The 19,240-nt window shown below is 39.1% G+C and overlaps 2 protein-coding genes across 2 annotated transcripts in view; one reads left to right on the top strand and one right to left on the bottom strand.

Moving 5' to 3' along the window:
* The first annotated feature begins 4,394 nt into the window (after nt 1–4,394).
* On the top strand, nt 4,395–8,430 carry Nup54 (nuclear pore complex protein Nup54). The gene is made up of 5 exons (XM_011507900.1): nt 4,395–4,825; nt 5,871–6,353; nt 6,447–7,366; nt 7,872–8,099; nt 8,270–8,430. Exons 1-5 carry the CDS (start codon nt 4,726–4,728, stop codon nt 8,393–8,395), a joined length of 1,857 nt encoding a protein of 618 aa, XP_011506202.1. The 5' UTR covers nt 4,395–4,725; the 3' UTR covers nt 8,396–8,430.
* Nucleotides 8,431–11,076: 2,646 nt separating this feature from the next.
* The window catches only part of LOC105368778 (zinc finger protein GLI1), a 23,150-nt gene continuing 14,986 nt past the window's right edge, over nt 11,077–19,240 (bottom strand). The window contains exons 3-7 of the mRNA XM_011507899.1: nt 18,874–19,239; nt 13,558–13,701; nt 12,797–13,309; nt 11,742–12,341; nt 11,077–11,585 (exon numbers count right to left, since the gene is read on the bottom strand). Coding sequence (XP_011506201.1) covers nt 11,261–11,585; nt 11,742–12,341; nt 12,797–13,309; nt 13,558–13,701; nt 18,874–19,217 — 1,926 coding nt within the window. The 5' untranslated portion in view covers nt 19,218–19,239 and the 3' untranslated portion in view covers nt 11,077–11,260. The remainder of the gene's footprint in view (nt 11,586–11,741; nt 12,342–12,796; nt 13,310–13,557; nt 13,702–18,873; nt 19,240) is intronic.

The following is a 19,240-nucleotide window of genomic DNA, read 5'->3' as shown; positions in this document are numbered from 1 at the left end:
CAGCCCCTCTCTCCTTTGCCCCCCGACCCCTCCCCCCTCCCCCCAATCAACGCCAAAACACACGCGCACGCGTGCGCGCACGCCCTCGTGCACGATACCGTAAGCTTGGCACTTTTTAGAGTCAGCTGAATGAACCAACGCACTCGTTGAACCGCGGCAACAAATCTGTATATTATAAAGAAAAAGTTCTTGTGATATTTATGATGAGAGAGAGATATAGGGAAAAATGATAAGATAAGTACGGAGTTATTGTTTTTACATGCACATGCGATACTTAGCTATTTTTTAATTCGTAGGGACAGGCTTCCGGTAAATGAGTTTACTTAAGGGGCCCTATTAGCAGGTCCTTGACAATTATACAAGAGAAAAGAAATTTTGTTTGTTTTCTAAATGTTGCTTTAGCACCTGAATTTAACAATACGGCAATCGAATTGTTCAAGCATTCCTCGATACATCGTTCTCTTTTTAACGAATCCCTTCGGCCAATTGATATAATTCTGATGCTGCGCGTCGTTACAAATATTTATTATATCTAAAATCACGTGAAAGCCTTAAACAAATGCAGATGAGATTGTATGAACTGAAAAAAATCTATATGAAGAGATCTAGATTCGGATTTAATTTAATGGATAATTTTCAATGTGTTTTTATATATGAATAACTTCAATTAAAAAACAATGGATTAAACGAAACAGCAAAAATAACAAAAAACTAAAAACTTATCTAAGCTTTTACTATGGACTTAGCAAGATTAGTCTTTGTCAGCTCGTATATTTGACGAACTTTGGCGAGGTCAAAAAATTCACAACCCACATACAGATGTATAAATATTGATTTTACCTTTGTTTTAAACCTCTGGTGCCTTGCTTAAATATCATTTCATTATTTCAAAAATTATCCATTGATCGATGTATGTTTTCAATGCACATGTGAAACAAAAATATGAAACACAGCTATTGATTTTTATAAACACCTCATACATACATGCCACGCACATGTGCATGCGCTCGCTCAAGCATACAACAGGCAAAATGCACGCACACGTAATATGCGAATATTACATCGCAAGTTGCTATACGCGCACTTGTGACTTGTTATTGTATCGTTCAGATGGAAGGTCTGTTGGCGTTTTATTTTTAAAATCTAGATAAGTTTTAATTTTTTAAATGCATAGTACCGAGATAATTGTCGTCGAAAGTAAACTTCTTATCAATAATATAGAAGCAGTTGTGAAAAGTGTTGATGTGTGTGTGCGCGCGCGCGCGCGCCTGTGCATTAGCGCGTGTTGCGTGCGTGTGTGAGATAAGCAATCACGTATGTAAGACAATCAATTTATTTGAATTAGTTTTGAAAATTTTTTAAACATAAGTAAAGTGTTTGCAAACGACTTCGGCAAAGGTTTCGAACAATTAACAATAGTAATGTCAACAAATCTGTGTGTAACATTATACATTTATATAGTTTAATTGAGTTGTCAAATTTTTTTACGCACCCACGATGATTTTAAACTACCGTGCAGCAAGTTTGAGTACTTAATTAAGAAGAAAGACGATATTTTACGTTAATTGAATAAAGATACATTTTAAAAATTGATTGAGCATGACAGTTAGTTGACGTAATTGTTCCATAAGTCGAGTTCAGATATCGAATTATTGCCGCGAATATGTGCAGGCAATTTTCAAAAGATGATTATAAAGGAAATGCTGTGTATCTCTCTTCATCACGACGGATAAAGAAAACAACCTATATATTGAGACTGGAGAATGAGGAGGCGCCGTTTTGTGCAAAATAATTACCTAAGATTTAAGATCGCAATCTAGTTAATGTATTTAAAAAAAAAAAAAAAAAAATTTATGAGTAAATTTATTAGTATATGAATTTTATGTTCCTGCGGGCTGTTTAACGGCCACCGAGCGATCTCTTGCATAACAACACATTCACGTGGATTGCTGATATTAACGTAGAATGTGTAAATATTTATATATATACATATTAAAAGGCACATACAGCGCGCAAGCGCAAATATATAATGTAACATGTATGTACAATACACCACGAGATTTATTTGGATCGTTGAAAAAAAGAGCCGGATAAACACGAATATCTTTAAAATGTAAAAAAATGTTTAACGAACCGCTTGATTTTTCAAGCGACTGAAGATTATAATTGTAAAATTACTCAAGAGAACACGTTGTATTGACGAAAAATTGAAGATCATTCTTATTTATAAGTGTGTATAAAGTTTGCTCGATAATTAGTATATCACGTAAGACGTTGCTTTACTTAACAAAAAAGCTCGTAGACTGCTATACAAATATTAACGATCTTCGCCTCGTGTTTTAATTATACTACATTAAATAAATTATAATATCAATAATGTCAACACTCTTGTTCTTTGTTAACCATTCCGAAAGTTCCATTTCCTTCATTCTCTGCTCACCGAGGGCTTATGTATGATGTTTAACATTTATTTGGCGACATTTATATGCAACTCTTCCTTGACTTCATTGATTTGTTGATGTTCAAACTTTACGATTTTCGTCACTCTATTCACTATTCAAAGTCCTTCGTTCAATACTTAGAGCATATTTTCTCTCATTTTTTTTTTTTTTTTATGTATAATTTATAATGCCGTGAGTTTAGTAACATAAAAGTTGTTACATTTATCATATTAATGTTACAGAATGTATTGGTCTACTTATAAATTCAATAATGTTCAATAAGAAAATTATTTTAATTTGCTTATAGCAGTTTAATCATTTACTACTTTTGCATAATTCACAAAAAAAATTTATATTTATATTTTATTGTATTTTAAAGGTATTTTTATTTAAAAATTGAATCGCAAATTGTATCTCTAACTGACAAATTTCATAAAAAAAAAACAAAAAAACAAAAAAAAAAAAACAAAACAAAAGTATAAGAATTAAAAGCTCTAATAAATAATCGCGTGTTAAGAATGATTTGTTTTCAATAAATAGGAGAATTTTATAAATTAATCACTACGATGTTATAAAAATGATATTCTATCGAAACGGTCATTAAAACAATAAAAAAATCTGTACAAATATACCTTGACAAATGTTAACGACAAAACTCTACAGTCTGAATTTAACGAAACCTTTTTATTCTCTAAAAATGATTGTTTTCAATATTAAAGCATATTAATATAAAACAAATGTTAAAAATTAAAATGATTCTGTGTGTAAGAACTTGCTAAAGGTAAGAAAATTTCAGACACTTGACAAATGATCGTTGCAGCCTTCGTACATAAAATAATTCGCATTTGCGTAATTTGTGTAAAGTTTCTTTTTTCATTGAAGACTTTTTGTTACACATTTCACTATAAACCAATTGTATTTGAAAGTGTGCTTACCGTTTGTTATTTTTGTAGTATAGGCATTGTAGTCACGATAATAATGAAAAATATTTTTTCAAATTATTAGCCAATGCTTCATTATTAATAACAAACTGACGATCCATAAAGAGTATATACAATACAATACAATCAAGTAAATTGAATTTAATTAAAAATAGGCGCTCAATTTAACGAGTAACATTTATTTTAGTTTAAAATCTAATTCTTTCATTTTGTTCATTACCAAGGTAACAAATAGTTTAATTATCGGCGAACGCAAAGACGATTCTATTAAGACAAAAATTTACGCTACCATTAATTCTTGATTAGGATAAATAAATTTCAGTGACAAATACAAGTGACGCCATTGAATTCGAAAGGTATAGAAAGCGTAAATTTTACCTTAAAACATTAGTCATAAAAACTTTTTACTATTTGACTTCGGGTACAAGCGGAGACGATGCTTTTTACTAAAATAATTAATAAAATACGAGAATAACTCGTTGACAATCCATTTCCTTTTGCCGACTATATATTCAAAAGACCAGACTACATTATATATTTTATTATGAAATGTCATATAATTTATTTGTAAAACATCAAGGAGACTATAATCATAAAAGATTAAGTATATAAATTATATTGTTTATATATATTAATTGAATAGAAATATCAATATAAAAGTTATTTCTCTTGTTATGCTCTTATCAAATGCAATGAAACACTTTTCAAAACAAACATTAATAACAATTTTCATTTTTATCAGACGAGATTTTAGTAAAATATCGTGTGCAACGAATAATAATAAGTGTATCTCAATATCGTAATTGTTTAATTGATTGTTATCGATAATGGGAAAGAACTTGAATCACAAAGAAAATCACTCCATTAGTTATTCGTGTGGACGTTTTCTACTTCACAAATAATTTCTGCTTCCTTACTATCCGGCCAGGTTGTAAAGTCAACAATTAGAAGCACGGTATTTTGATTATAAAAGCGACAATTTTAAATGATCGAATGGAATAACCAAAGCGAATGAAGCGATCACAAGTCAAGTGCCAAGTGATTGTCTCGAGTGCGAAATGTGTGAAAATCAGAGAACAAAGCGAATGAGCGAGCAGATCGAGATGCAGAGCTGCGCCATTGTAGACACAGCCTTCGAAGTATAACCAGGGACGTCAGGCATAAATAACACAATGTACGTGCGCAAGTAGATTTAACGCACACGCACGCACGCGCGCGCGCCCAGCGACTGATGTAAAACTCGTGCGCTTGATGGCTGTGTGTGCAAACGTGCGTAAGTGGCGGGAAAAGTATCGAATTGTTAGTTGTTTTGTTGTATTTGTTAGCGTTATCAACTTGTAAATATGTCTTTTGGGACGGGATTCGGCTCCTCGACACCAGCAGCTGGTTCAGCTTTCTCGTTCGGCACGAATACATCTGCTGCTGCGACTCCAATAAAGCCAGGTGACTTACTGATGCACTTTTAGGTTAGGTTCCTTTTTTTTTTCTTTTATTTTTTTTGGAATCATATACAGTTTTATTAAAGCTGTCGATGCATACAGCTTAGGTAAAGAAATTAACGTTGAATATGCTTTTTAACTACCTGTCCTTATGATAATATTAATAATCTAGGTAGTTTTTTTATTTTGTGGAGTTTACACTGATGTTCTAAGTACATCAGCTTTCGCTACTCGATGTACTGTATCATCAAGATATCATGAGCTGTTACTGCTTCTACACAAAGATTCTAGTGAGTCGTCTCGACTTAGTAGAGGCCTGCGTGACCCATCACACTTTTCTTGACACTTTCTCTCAATGTCTTTTTGTAAACAACTATGGTACTTTTCCTTCCATCGTTTCATAAAAAATAGGGTGACACAACATAGTATGAGGAGGATGCATATAAGCAAAGTAGCAATTATGATGATCAGCGAGCCCTGCATTGAGTTAAGTTTATTCGTCTGTTGGTTGTAAGGTTCTGATTTATCTTCAAGATTAATTTAAAAAATTTCTGTTTTTTCTTCTTGCTTTCCGTTAACATTAGGAATATCATCTAAGCAAGCATCCTTGTTTATAATTGCTTGTGACATTATTATAGTTGATTACTCCTCCTTTATATATAATTTTATATGTTTAAAGAGTTATGAAATTATTGACAGTAGAATAAAAACAGAATGTAAGTACTTTTTAATTTGTAATATTTCAAGTACACCGTATTATAATAAATTATCTTTGAAAATTAGTAATATGAATAATTAAAAATCATAACCATTAACTTTATTTTAAAACTGTCAGTGATATTATTTTTAAGTTTAGCAATTGAATTGACATATGAATGTATTGTATGAAACTATATGTAGTCGTCCCATAATTGACAAAAACAATCAAATCATTATATTTTTTGCGCTAATCACTATAAAACCTGATTAAATAACGTTTGATGTTAATTTGTATTCAAATATAAGTTTAATAAATTATATTCTTAACAATAATATTTATGCTTATTTAGCTGGTTTTGGATCACCTGGGACATTTGGATTTAGTACACCAGCTACTTCTACTCCATCTTTATTTGGCACACCGGTTACTCAACAATCGACTGGATTTGGAACAGGAACTGGTTTTGGTACACCGTCGGTGACTGGCTTTGGCGTGACATCTTCAACTACCGCTACTACCACCTTCAGTACACCAGCTACTAATTTTGGATTTGGAACAAGTAGCGGAGGTTTTGGCACCACTCCTATCGCATCTACGTCTGCCTTTGGCTTAGGTTCAGCCGCACCCACCAGTACAATTAGTGGCACTGGTTTTGGGGGCTTTGGTGCTTTTAACATTTCAGCGCCAACTACCTCTGCTCCATCTTTGTTTGGAGGATTCAATACTGCAAATCCACAGCAACAAAGTTCATTTGGAACGAGTGGATTCGGTGGATTTGGAACTAAGGCTGCGACTGGTGCAAGTACTGGTTTTGGAGGTTTTGGCACTGGTGGTAATTTCGATACAACGTTTATAATGCATACAGACAGTCGAACTTAAAAGTATCATCATTACCAAATTATTAAATTATAACATCAATGTTTAGGATTTTCTAGTTTTGGAACGGGTTTGACACAACCACAACAAGGACAGCAGCAGCAGCAGCAGCAACAACAGCAGCAGCAAATTCAACCGAATGTAAACACTATATCGGAAGCTTTATATAATGCAGTTTTTAATTGTCAGTTGTTTAATGACGAGAGGGATAATACTATGGCGAGATGGAATTTAATTCAAGCATTATGGGGTACAGGGAAGGCTTATTATTCTACAAATGCACCGCCGATAGAACTAAATCAAGAGAATCCACTGTGCCGTTTTAAGGCTATAGGATATAGTCGAATGCCTGAAGCTGATAACAATGATGGCTTAGTAGTACTTTGCTTTGCAAAGAAAGAACAAGAATTAAAGGATGGAAGGCAACAGATAATATCATCGCTCAGTCAAATTTTGGGCAATAAAACTAATCTTACTGTAACTATAGATAATATAAAGTCTCAAGGGGAGTCAAAAGGTCAAGTGACAATATTTGTTACAGAAAAAGGTGTTACAGGATCCCTTAGAAAAATTCCTGCAAATGAATTATTTGCTTACTTGACGCAAAGCATGCAAAAACAACAATTGACGCAAATAGGAGTGGAGAATATATATCCTCAAGTTAAATTAGATCCATCGCAACTCAAGGAATATATGGATAATCCGCCGTGCTCGATAGATCCTCGATTATGGAAGCAAGCACAACTGGACAATCCTAATCCAGAGCACTATATCCCTGTGCCGATGATTGGCTTTCAACAGGTGAAACATAGATTGAAATGTCAAGAAGAAGAGACTTCGAGGCATCGAGCTTTCCTCGACTTGGCAGCCGACAGTATTCAAGGTTTACAGAGGCAACATACAGCGACACAAGCGAGACTAAAAGAGCATAGAAGAACGCTTTTGGAGCTTCAACATAGAGTCCTTCAAGTAATTTCAATTTCATTTAATACCTTATCTATGCACTTTAAAAAAAAAAATTTTCGTTCTCAGCAAATTCTTAATCATTCTTGGTGTATATTTTTAATAAAAATATTTATAAAATATACTTTCGATTATAAAACATATGATAAAACAGAGTCAGTAGAGAATTCTCATGTTAATGGAACGAACTTGGAAATTTTTTTCTTTATAAATTCCAATAATGTTTCGAGTTTAAATCTTATAAAATTAAATTGAAATTTATAAATTAATAATTCATCTAAGACGAAGATGCATTTGATATTAATAAATGATGAAAGCTTTTAATTTATTTCATTTTAAAAAGATGATTTTTCAACGATCGTTAAATGTTTACGTCGAATTTAAAGATAGACACGGACGAATAAAATATTTTCATGACAAAAATATTTTCATTGTGATAAATTATACAAAAAAAATATGATAATAATTAATGTAGCGTGACTATATTATTATGTATTAACTATTTATCTAGGTTATAGTACGTCAAGAAATAACTAGAAAAATTGGTTTTTCATTGCAACCAGAGGAAGAAACTTTAACCAATAGGTTTGAGGCAATGCACTCGCAGATTAGTGCCCCAACACAATTTAAAGGTAGAATTAGTGAAATGTTGTCTCAATTAAGAATGAGAAGACATACAGATACCCAATGCCAGGAAAGGTATACTATGGATCCCATAGCTCAAGACGATATAAAATCAGTAAGATTAAATATTTCATACGTATTATTATTTTAAAAATGTAAATGCACGTTCGATGAATTTTCAACTACAGTTGTTTTGTTGAATTCGATGATTCTTAGCTTGATCAAGCCATTTATCAGAACGTAATTATGACATTATTTATTATTGATTAAATTACTTTATTTTAGTACTTAAATATGGAACAACAAGGAATGCGACAACTGATTGATACGGTCAATACAGATTTGGAAGGTTTGAAGATTATCAAAGACGGAATGTCAGAACTTTTGACCAGCCATGGCTCTATCTCATGAATCGCATACACTTAATTTATTATTACTATTATTATTATTATTATTATTGCTATTATAATTTTCGTAACAAAGATGGATTGCCAAGTTATTAAAAATTATTTATATAAAATTTTTATGGCATTATTTTTAATTCTCTCGAATACTCGATTACTGGTCTCAACGATGATATTTGAAATATGATTTATATGGAAAATAAATGTAGGCTTAAACCAATAGGATAATAAGTTTGAACGCACATACAATGAATATATATAAATAATGCTTTTTTATTGAACAAAATGATATAGTTTAGTTGGTTTTTTTTTCCAGATAATAATAAGGCACTTTTTCCATTTCTCATGGCTACTTTCGAATACTCTCATATACAGATATATCTATATACATGCTTTCACCCACTCACTCTAAGAACGGCACTGAGATAAATATCATCATTATCATTCGTCTCGGTGTCGTGCCTATTTTTAGTACAAAATTGTGATTTTCTTTTCAAGTATAACAAATCTAGCACAATAGGTTCTCTAACTATCAAATTAAGATCAACTTCAATTTGGTAGTTCCGACCAATAATATTTTTCAACTTTTGTTTATCAATCAACGAGTATTTATTATCTTTTTTTTTTTTCAATACACGCGCGCGCGCTCGCGTAACACGCACGAGTATACGCACACAACATACAATATTTATATTCCGTATACGTCGATTGAGTGACAAAGCCGCAAGAATTTCTCTTATCTCTCTCACCTTTTCACATACTCATTCTCAAGCAAGCGACTCTATAAAACATAGTCGCGCACATTCGGCGATCCGTATTGAAGGATAGATAAGTAATTATTGTATACCCCCTGAGAAAGCGAATAACGTTAAGAAGAAAAAAATAAAATAAAATAAAAAAAATTACAATAATAATATAATAAAATGGTGAGTCAAATGAGCGGCGACAAACGTGCTGCTCGACTTTTCAGAGATACAGTAGTTCACACACTAGATTGTAATATTTGGCTTTTTTACAGTCTAATCGGAAACGACGCGTCGATCTTTTACGTTTTTACATGTTATTAAACGAATACGCTATTAATTACGTGTAAATAAAGTGAGGTCGACGTTGTTAACTTAGCATTATTGAAAGGTAGATTTTTTGTTCTGTTTCTACCATTGATAACGAATAGTTAATATTAACAAAGTGCATATATTGAAAGTAGCTGCTAACAATTTCTACATGTGTATTTGTCGGAAATTTCATCATAAAATTTGTGAGTGTTTAGACGAGAAACGAGGAAATTAGGAAGTAATTGAATGTTGTTATTTCCAAATATCGTTCACTGTTTGAAAGTATTATGCATTATCACACAAAATAATTGGGAAGACTTTGAATTGAATTAATTTAACCATTTATCCAGGATGATAAAGAGAGAGAGAGAGAGAAAGAAAGAAAGAAAGGTATTAGGATTATTACTAAATATATCTTTGATGTTCCTATAATGAAAAAAATCTAAAAAATATAACAAAGGAAATACTTATAGCCAATAATGACAAAATAGTAGTACATCTCATTATTCTTTAAAAATTAAAGTGTATAATTAAGAAGTACAAAAAGATGGAAGAAGATTATTTGTTTAAACTTTTGTTCTAGGCTAAGGAAATTCTTTTTAATATTTAGCAGTGGCTTAAAATGTTTTTTTCTTCTTTTTTTTAGTCCTGATAATATTATTGAATTGTTAACATTTTAGAAAAGGATATTATATTATTTAAAAACCTTCTTCGTGCTAGTAGTACCAAACGATTAATATAAAACGAGTGTAAAATAACGAGAGGAGGGAGTTGGAAACGGGAAAGATATATTGATAGATGGAGAGAGAGAGAGAGAGACAGAGAGGAGAGATGCCTTCTTAAAGATGGTCGTAATTTAATTTAGAAAGATGAGGTTTCTTTTATTACTATTTGGCACAATAAGTATATCATAAAAAGAAAAATAAAGAAAAAAAATATCCAAATCCAAAATATAAAAACCTCTCTACATTTATCAATGCTGTTATTGGCTAGAACATATTTTTATTCTCCTGAATATGCAGGTGGACATCCCTAGGAGTTTGGTGTATTTTGAAGCTACTTGAACGTTCGATATTTGAAGGGTCAATATTTAATGAATGGTTGAAATGTAAAAAAAAAAAAAAAAAAAAAAAAAAAAAAAAAATAACTAATTTATCGACCATTGAGCGGTCATTTGGCATGTTCCAATGTATCTACTTCAAGATTATTTTATAATCTATTATAGCAATGGACAATTACACTGTTATATAACAAAATCACAATTATGATCGTAATGTCGTGTATCAGGGCAAGTAACTGTACAAATTAAAGTCCATTATTTTTATCGCAAAAAGCCAATTTAGTTGACATTTCAAATATTCACTCAATAGTATTTTGATATTGTACAACTATAATAATAATTACATTTACGCTCAATTATGAATTCAGTTCCCGACATATCGAACTTGATTGCTATATTACAAAAGATAGGGGCTACATATTTTCGTTTGGACAGCTAAACATTGTCAAACTTAGGAACTTCCATACGATTAAAGGGAAGCAAATATTTTCTGCAGTTTTCTATTCGATAATTGCTTGCTTCGATAGCGCATCGAGCCAAATCGTCTCCCATATTACATCCAACATTACAACAACAAAAACAACGAGGACGATTAATAGGAATCCAGTTGGGCGTAGTGTAATATCGCTGCGCGTCCGATTAGACACATATAGGCTGATCTTTGCTAACCACATAACTCTTACGTGACTACACCAAAATTGTAAATCACTCAGCGGATGACAGGATAACCGAACAATAAAACAAAGTAACGTCGAGGTCATTTGTTGATTGTCAGATCGAGGGGCAGGTCCTGCTCCATGTCCGTGGGCAAACTCTCGCCGGATTTGGCCCTCAGGTCCTGAGCGCAGGTGCTGCCACCGCCGCCACTCCCAGTGATCGTCGACTCGGGCAGGCTGGATTGATGATGGCCGGACCACATATTCTGCAGGCCGTATTGGAGGTCGGCCGAGGCGAGCAAGTGCCGGAACAGAGGATTCTGGGACTTTAGTATGAGTTCCGAGAGGATTTTGGTCTTCTCGAGGATGCTGTCGCTGTCGGCGTGACGACAGCACTTGTGGCGGCAACAACATTCGACGGCGGCGCTGCCGGTTGTCGGAGCCATCTCCGGCTGTACAGCGAGTGGGTGCGGGTGCGGGTGCGGGTGCGGGTGCGGGTGCGGGTGCGGATGCGGGTGTTGATGATGGTGGTGGTGGTGGTGGTGGTGTTGCTGTTGCTGCTGTTGCTGTTGCTGTTGCTGCTGTTGCTGGTGCTGCTGCTGTTGCTGATGATGATGTTGCTGTTGGGCATCGGCGCGCTTTATAACGGAATTCCTAACGATGTCGCCGGTGACGTAGCAGCCGACCGTCGTAGGCGGCAAGTCCTTTTTGAGCGGTGTGCCGCTGCTGCAGGTGCTGGCGCTGCTGCTGCTGCTGTTGACAATCGACTCGATGTTCCTGTAGTCGACGCCGCTGGCCTTATCCTCGCTCTTGATCGGGGTCGACTGCATGCCCATGCGCGGCGTCGTCGCGAGGAGGTGATCGGGTGGCGAGGCCGGCACGTACGGCTTCAGGTCTACGGGGTAGGTCGGCGGCTGCTGGCTCAAGCTCGGAATGTGTAAGTCCGGCAGGATGTACTCGTCGTAGATGGAGGAGCGGCTGTAGCGGCCGGGATGGAGCTCGTGCTCGTAGCTACTCTTGGACGAGGACAGTGAGAGGGAGAGGGAGGACGAGGACGACGCCGTGGTCTGGGCGTCCTGGTGCTCCTTGCGCTCCTGCATGTTGTATACGTTGTTCCATTCGACGAACTTTTGCTGATCTTCGAAGCTCGTCAACGAGGAGGCGACTTTCGGGCTCTCGCTGCTTAACACAACAACGACAATGTAATCTCACGTTGGAGCGTATCCGTCTATTGTCGAGATAAGAATGAGGGGGACGGGGGACGGGACGAACGCGTGTCGCGTGGGTGGATACTTGTTTCGTGGTACTTAAATTAGCCGGCGTCTCGATTCGTTTGCGCCGAAAACTTTATCCACTTTATTAACATACGGTACTCGTCAGGGTAAAACTAATGAGTTTTAATAAGCTTTAGTAGCTAAAATCGCGAGGACGAAATAAATGAAAATAATGGAAAGAAGCGTAACATTCACAATTCGTTCCGTAATAATTGGGTTTCGGGCAATTTGTTTCGCGGGTACTTGGGCCGGTGCAACGGCTCTTTCATTACGCTCGTTGTTAAGTTCAATGAATTAGCATAAATCGGGGACCGGGTAGGTATACCGGTTACGGGGACGATTAAATAATCGAGGGTGACGTACCCAAGCGAGCAGACGGAGATGCTGGTGGTGTTGCTCTCGAGGCTCGAGTCCTTCTTATCAGAGTCGGACCTCGGGCTGACGGCGGCCCTTTTCTCCGGCGTGGTTTCGAGTGTCGCCGGCTTGCTGACGAGGGGTAGGCTCGGTGGTGCAGCCAGGCTCACGGGGGCATCGTCGAGGCTCTTCTCCTGGAGTTTGTCGTTGTTGTTGACGTAGTGCCTGTAGGTTTTCACGTGCTTGCGCAGTGAGGAGGGATCGGTGTACCTCTTGGGGCAACCCGGGATCTTGCAGCAGTAGGGCTTGTCGACCGCGTGGGTGCGCGTGTGCTTGAAGCGGTCCGACGAGTTGGAGTAAGCCTTGTTGCAGCCCTCGACCGGGCAAACGTAAGGCCGTTCGCCCGTGTGGGAGCGCGCGTGGATCTTGAGGTTCTCTGCGCGGCTGAAGCTTTTGTCGCACTGGAAGCAGTGGTGCGGCTTCTCGTTCGTGTGGGTGCGCACGTGCACCAGCATTTTGTACCTACGATCAAGTGAGCAGGATGACGATGAGACGACGGTGGCGTGAGGGACCAGTGGGTGGTCTAGGACGGGAGCGGAACGGGGAGGGGGGTTACGAAGAGAAGGGGTAGGAGCGAGGTGTTCCTTGGGCGCGATTGCCCCTCGGGGCGGCCCACTCCTACGACGAGCACGCGAGGCGATGCTCTCGCGATTGCGGAGGGGCGGCTTCAAGGGGCAATTAGAGCCGGTCGAGATAAGGGGATCGCTTACCTTGCATTGAAGCCACGCTCGCCCCTCTGGCATCCCTCCCAGCCGCAGTAGAAGAGACCCCTAGGGCCGGGGGCCGCGTGCAACCTGCCGACGTGTTCCGCCAGTCGTTCCAGAGACGTAAACCACCTGCCGCAATTTTGCCACCTGAAAATCAGAGGTCTAGCATTACGGAATATCCTGGTTCGCACGGACCGGTTCCCTCGCACGGTCAAGCAAGCCCATCACCACATAAAGGATTTCTTTTCTTCTCGAGCTGCGGCTCGGTATTTTTCTTCCCCTCCTCTTTTATTTTAGCATTCGTCTATCCCCCACCCCCCTCTCCCACACACCTCTTGCATCACCGACCCCTCCCCGTCCATCCACCACCCACCAAATCCCATCCCATCCCATCACCTACCCACCCACACAGTTTTTTTATTTTTTGTTTTCTTTATCATTCGATTGTACGTATTTTGTGCTAAAGGGCGCATTATCTACTTGATTTAACAAATGACACGATACAACGATTTATTTTAACCGAACGGGCGATACTTTACCCAAATTGAGATAATATTCGTCGGTATTGGAATTTCGATTATCGAGACTTTCCTTCGCTTGCGTTGACCAGCTACGAGTACCTTAAATTACATCCATGTGCAATAAGTAGAATAATTACGATTTCGCGCAAATAAAACGTGTCCCCGTATTTCCAACGATAAGCGCGCTACCTTTCAAGGAATTCTCTTCTCTTCCTTCGTCATTCTCTTCTATAAACGTTATTATTATAACACGATAAACACGCTTAATCTATGTCAAGAGTACATTGCTTTCGTTCGATAATAATCGTCGCAAGCGTTATGTTATTGTAGCGCAAAAGATACTCATTATTTAGAAGAAAGAATCAAACAAAAAACTAAAAATAAAAAAAAAAATAAATAAAAAAAATAAAAAAAGAATAAAAAAAATGTAGAAAAAAAAATGAAAAAACGAGTGAGTGCGCTCGTAAAGAAGTAATGCCTGCAAAAGTGGAATATTTCAGCAGCGAGGAATTCTTAAAAGAAAAAAAAAAAGTAAAGAAAAGAAAAAGATGAAAAAAGTTCTTTTGTACAAAAGCAACGGGTTATTGTAAGAACTAGAAATTCCTTTGGCGCATAATACCGGCGAATTACCATTTATTTTACAAGAATTATTCGACAAAGAGCTACCTTCCTTCTCAACGATATCTGCAAGGCAAGTGCGTACATGACACTTTGGGCCCATAAATTATGATAAGATTGATTTGCCACATCGTATCGTGATTAGTTCGACTGCATTAGAATGTTTGCCAAAGTATTATTTTACATCTGAAATTCAGACAATGTGAAATTTGCGCTTATACTTTCTCGAAAAGTACGCGTGTTCCCGCACGCATAAAAGCGGATGCGCACCTACGTGCACACACACGCGCGCACACAGATGCTGCACCAGTGCACGGCCGTTTACATTTACCTTTATCGCTAATTCGTATCTGAAATTTGGCGGAACTGCAGTTTTTCGGTATACCGTGGGCATCGATCGACACTTGCCGTGAAATAATGTTGGACATGAGCGAATAAGCACAAACAACCACCATCAACTATCGTTCGGGAACTTCTACCCCCTCCGCTCCCCTCGCCAATAACAACATTCGCAAAGATCATCGTTATATAGATCGACGTCGTCACCGGCCACTCAATCACTCCTCAACCAACTATTTTTCAACGTCAGAGAACATTGACTATTATTGGCCCGTGACGACCCGGCCGTAGTCCCTTGCTACACCAAGGTCGCTCCTCGAGTTCCTCGAGTCAATTTAAAGCCAATTATTGCAGGGACTGAGCCATGGCCACTCTCCACCTCCGTAGGATCATCGGGGGGGGCTCTAGTCGGCGGAGGGTTTCGGACGCGATTACGCGTGGCACGTCGAGCCAGGAGTCACAGCGCGCCCGCTATAACCAGTCAAATCTCCACCGTCGATAAGATAAAGCATCCGCCGCGACTCCTTCTTCCTCGGCTTCTATCTCGACTACCTCTAGCGTTCCCTATCCTCGTCATCGTCGACCACTTGCTCTCCGAGGCGCGACGTGATACGCGCCTGACAAAGCCATACACGTGACCGCCGCGTGCATGCGACGACCACGCTACGGTTACGTTATCCCGCGCGAGCGCGCGCGTGTGTATGTGCGCGCGTGCGCGCGCGTGTGTGTGTGTGTGTGTGTGAGCGCGCGCGCTTGTATTATGGCCGCGGCGCTACGTAAGGCTGTGCCTGCCGAAAAGCGATAACGCGCCGCTGCGCCGAGGTCTTTTCTTTTTCGGGAGGCAGCCTCGGGCGCCCATTTTCCACGCTCGACGCGAGTTTCGATCGGGTAGGGGACCCCATTTACTGCCGAGCTGAATCATTTATGCCGTGCAGGAGCCGAGGACGAGTACTCGGAGGCATTTGGCATTCTTAGGATACCGACGACGCCGATGTTCCATTACCATGTGTGCTCTGCTTTTATTGTTTGCCTTTGTGAGTAACGCGACATTTTACGACAGCGACGCATTATATTGCTAATGATGACGTTGGAAGGATGGGAAAGAGATTTTAGCCACGGTGACTGGTATATGATTGGCCGACTACTTTTGTCGATGCGCGCGAAGGATCATTGCCATTACCATTGGCCCTTATTATCTCGACATTACTCTCGTTCTCGCCAGCAATGACGAGCTCATCGCGGATTCCCGTTAAGTCCTGGAGGACGTAGCTTTGGCAGGAGCATAAAGAGCCGAGCGTCGCGTTACGCGCAATTACCGAAATTATCGTCTTTAATCGACGATCCCGCCATTATTGAAAGAATTTATACGCCAATATGTACGAATCATTATGTGAGCTTTGCGTGGGGCGAGCGCAAGTCTTTCAAAATGTTTATTGTTGCCGAATGATTAAAGGAATGGATGAATGAATGGGAGAGTAATAAAAGCAAATTGCAATTTGGCAAAAAGCCATAGCTTTACATACTTAGCGCATCGGTAGAGTGATATGTTCCATTCTTCTTCTCTCTCCTTAAATAGAAATTGAGACAATCGTTATACTCGCGTATGTATGATGATCCCAGCTTTCTTTTTACGATCGATTATTTAGTTGATTGATTATTGTCAATGATTATGATTAATTATTAAAAAGAAATTTAAGTATCAAAAAAATTTATTTGCATTTTTTCAATGTGTTTCTTGATTGTTCATTAAGAGTGGAGAGAGAGAGAGAAACTTGTTTTTTTCTTTTCATTTTGTTTGCTTATTTTTTCAACAGAGTGTTGTTGCATCATACAGCAATATTTCTAAAAGTATATTTAAGAGAGAAAGGTGATTTTATCATTAACCACTTGGCTGTCAGGACCACACATATGCGGTCTGTAAGGAATAAGCTCAGACGTGTAGAACCGCACATATGTGGTCGCCGTGATATAACATGGAAACTCGCTTGTTAAAATAATTCTGCCTGGATTTTAATACAATTGATATAAATCTCTTGTTATCATCTATGTATATAAAAGATACGCGTTACCGAAATTTATCACGTACAACTTGCGCTGCACTGGAATTTCTAATGTCATAACTCCGGCTAAAGTGGTTATTTTAATTAACGTTGATTTAATTCCCCCGATTCTATCGATTAAGCTCCCCGTCGTCGTATATATGAAAAATCGTGCATTAACCGAATCGCTAAATTAAATAAGTTTTATCTTCTTGGGAAAATTTTTTCAACTTGTAGATTACGTACACGCCATCGTCCACGCGATGTTTACATTAGCACATATCTATCATCTATTAAGCTAAATAGAAAAATTAATCTAACGCTCGCGATGTCTTCATCGCCCGATAAATCAAATTTCGATTGCGAATTTTCCTCGTTATTCGATCGGTCATATCGTGCCAAATGAATGTCAAAATTTCATGTAAAATTGTCATAAACAGTTTGCCTACTCGCATTATTCACGCAAATCGTTTAATCGTTATTTGCATGGCATTTAAGACGATGCCGTAGGTTAGAGTGCCGACACAATGGCCATCCCAGTGTTTTATGATACAACTTGCAACCCCCCCCCCTCCTCCTCCTCCTCCTCCTTCTTCTTCACTTCCTACTCCTACTCCTACTCCTACTCCTACTCCCACACAAGGCGCCAATGAAAATCGTCATTTTTAATTTAATCATTGAGTATCAATTAACAAGTGGACAATTCGATGTAACGCCAGGATCCGCGGATAATCATTTTATTATTGAATATCTCATTATTGCGCGTCTGCGCGACGATAACGAGACGAAGCATTAATAAATAGACTTTCTATGCTCTGGGATTTTAAGAATTTAAAACGAGTGCGGTAGAGTGGCCGAAGAAGAACTTGGAAATGTCGTCGCTGGAGTTATTACGCGCGTCAATCAAATCGTCGTCCCTTATCCATCATCCTCGTCGGAACGACGACTCGTTCCCTATGCTCGACGTTCGTCGCCTTTCACATCACCGCGAGACAAATGCGATGGACAAACGAGGATGAAACGAGCCACGAGCGTCTCGTATTTGGCATTTGGACGTGGCCAGTGGCCAGGTTCGGTGCGGAAACGCTAGCGCCGAAGCTGGGATCACCACCACCACCACCTGGGAGTGCCATTGATAACAATTCAAAGGTGTACGGGGGCTATCGTTAATTGGCTATACTTTTTTTTTTTGTCCATGACGCTTTAATTGCTTTGTGTACAATTTTCATGACGAACAGCAGAGTCGCTTCGATTGCGAGGATTGTTCCGTAGCATTGAAATTGCAATGTTATAATGAAACTCGAATAACGTCTCATAGACGCAGCGGTGCGTTTGAAAAATTTGAACGAGCCTAATTAGGCGCGAGCGTTCATTCTTATAATATCAGCGCGAGATATTAATATTTTCCGAAAAATGCTTATCGCCGTCAGTGAAAAACAAATATATCGAACATAAATCTTTCCGCCGCAGCAAATAGAAGATTACTTTTGTAATGCGCAAACAATAACAATAATAACATCGAGGGAATCGTTTGTTCGTTCGTTCGTTCGTTCGTTCGTTCGTTCGTTCACACGTTCGCTCCGTTCGTAAGTAAGTGTATGAGATTTGACGAGGCGCATGCGTAATGGGCCATAAGCATTTAAAGGAAAGTAGGCGTACGTGGTGGCCTCGGGCGTTGCGAGCGACTTTGTAGCGATGAGTGCCGCCAGTCGTCCGGGGGGGAGCGCGAGGCTAGCACCCTGGGCAAGGATGCCGGTTACTGGGCACGATCAGCGGTCGGAGATTATTAAAGTCGAACTCACCTGCACTTGAGTTGAGCGTGCTCGCCAGTTCTGAGGGAGCCGAGCTCGAGGCTGGAACTCGAGGCGTCCGAGTCACTGTGGGCTGGACTCGGGGGCCCGTCGACGACCACCGGCCCATGGTGTTGGCCCGTGACGCCGAGCATCTCCTCGTCGTGGGGCATGCCGTGGGGCCAGGTCGTCCTGGCGAGCAGCTGCTGGGGCGGCGTGGACGGCGGCGATGGCGGACAGCTCAGGGCGGGCCGCACCAGCAGCAGCTGCCGCCCGTAGTAGCCCGGTTGGTAGGCCCCGAGACGAGCCGCGGCCTCGACGTGCCTTGGCATTCTGCCGGGAACGTAAACGATCATATCTCTTCTCTCTCTCTCTCTCT

This window comes from Ceratosolen solmsi, unplaced genomic scaffold (assembly GCF_000503995.2).
Source record: "Ceratosolen solmsi marchali unplaced genomic scaffold, CerSol_1.0 scaffold1, whole genome shotgun sequence".
Taxonomy (NCBI): domain Eukaryota; kingdom Metazoa; phylum Arthropoda; class Insecta; order Hymenoptera; family Agaonidae; genus Ceratosolen; species Ceratosolen solmsi.
Note: the sequence above shows the minus strand (reverse complement) of the source record. Positions and strands in the feature narration are given on the sequence as shown.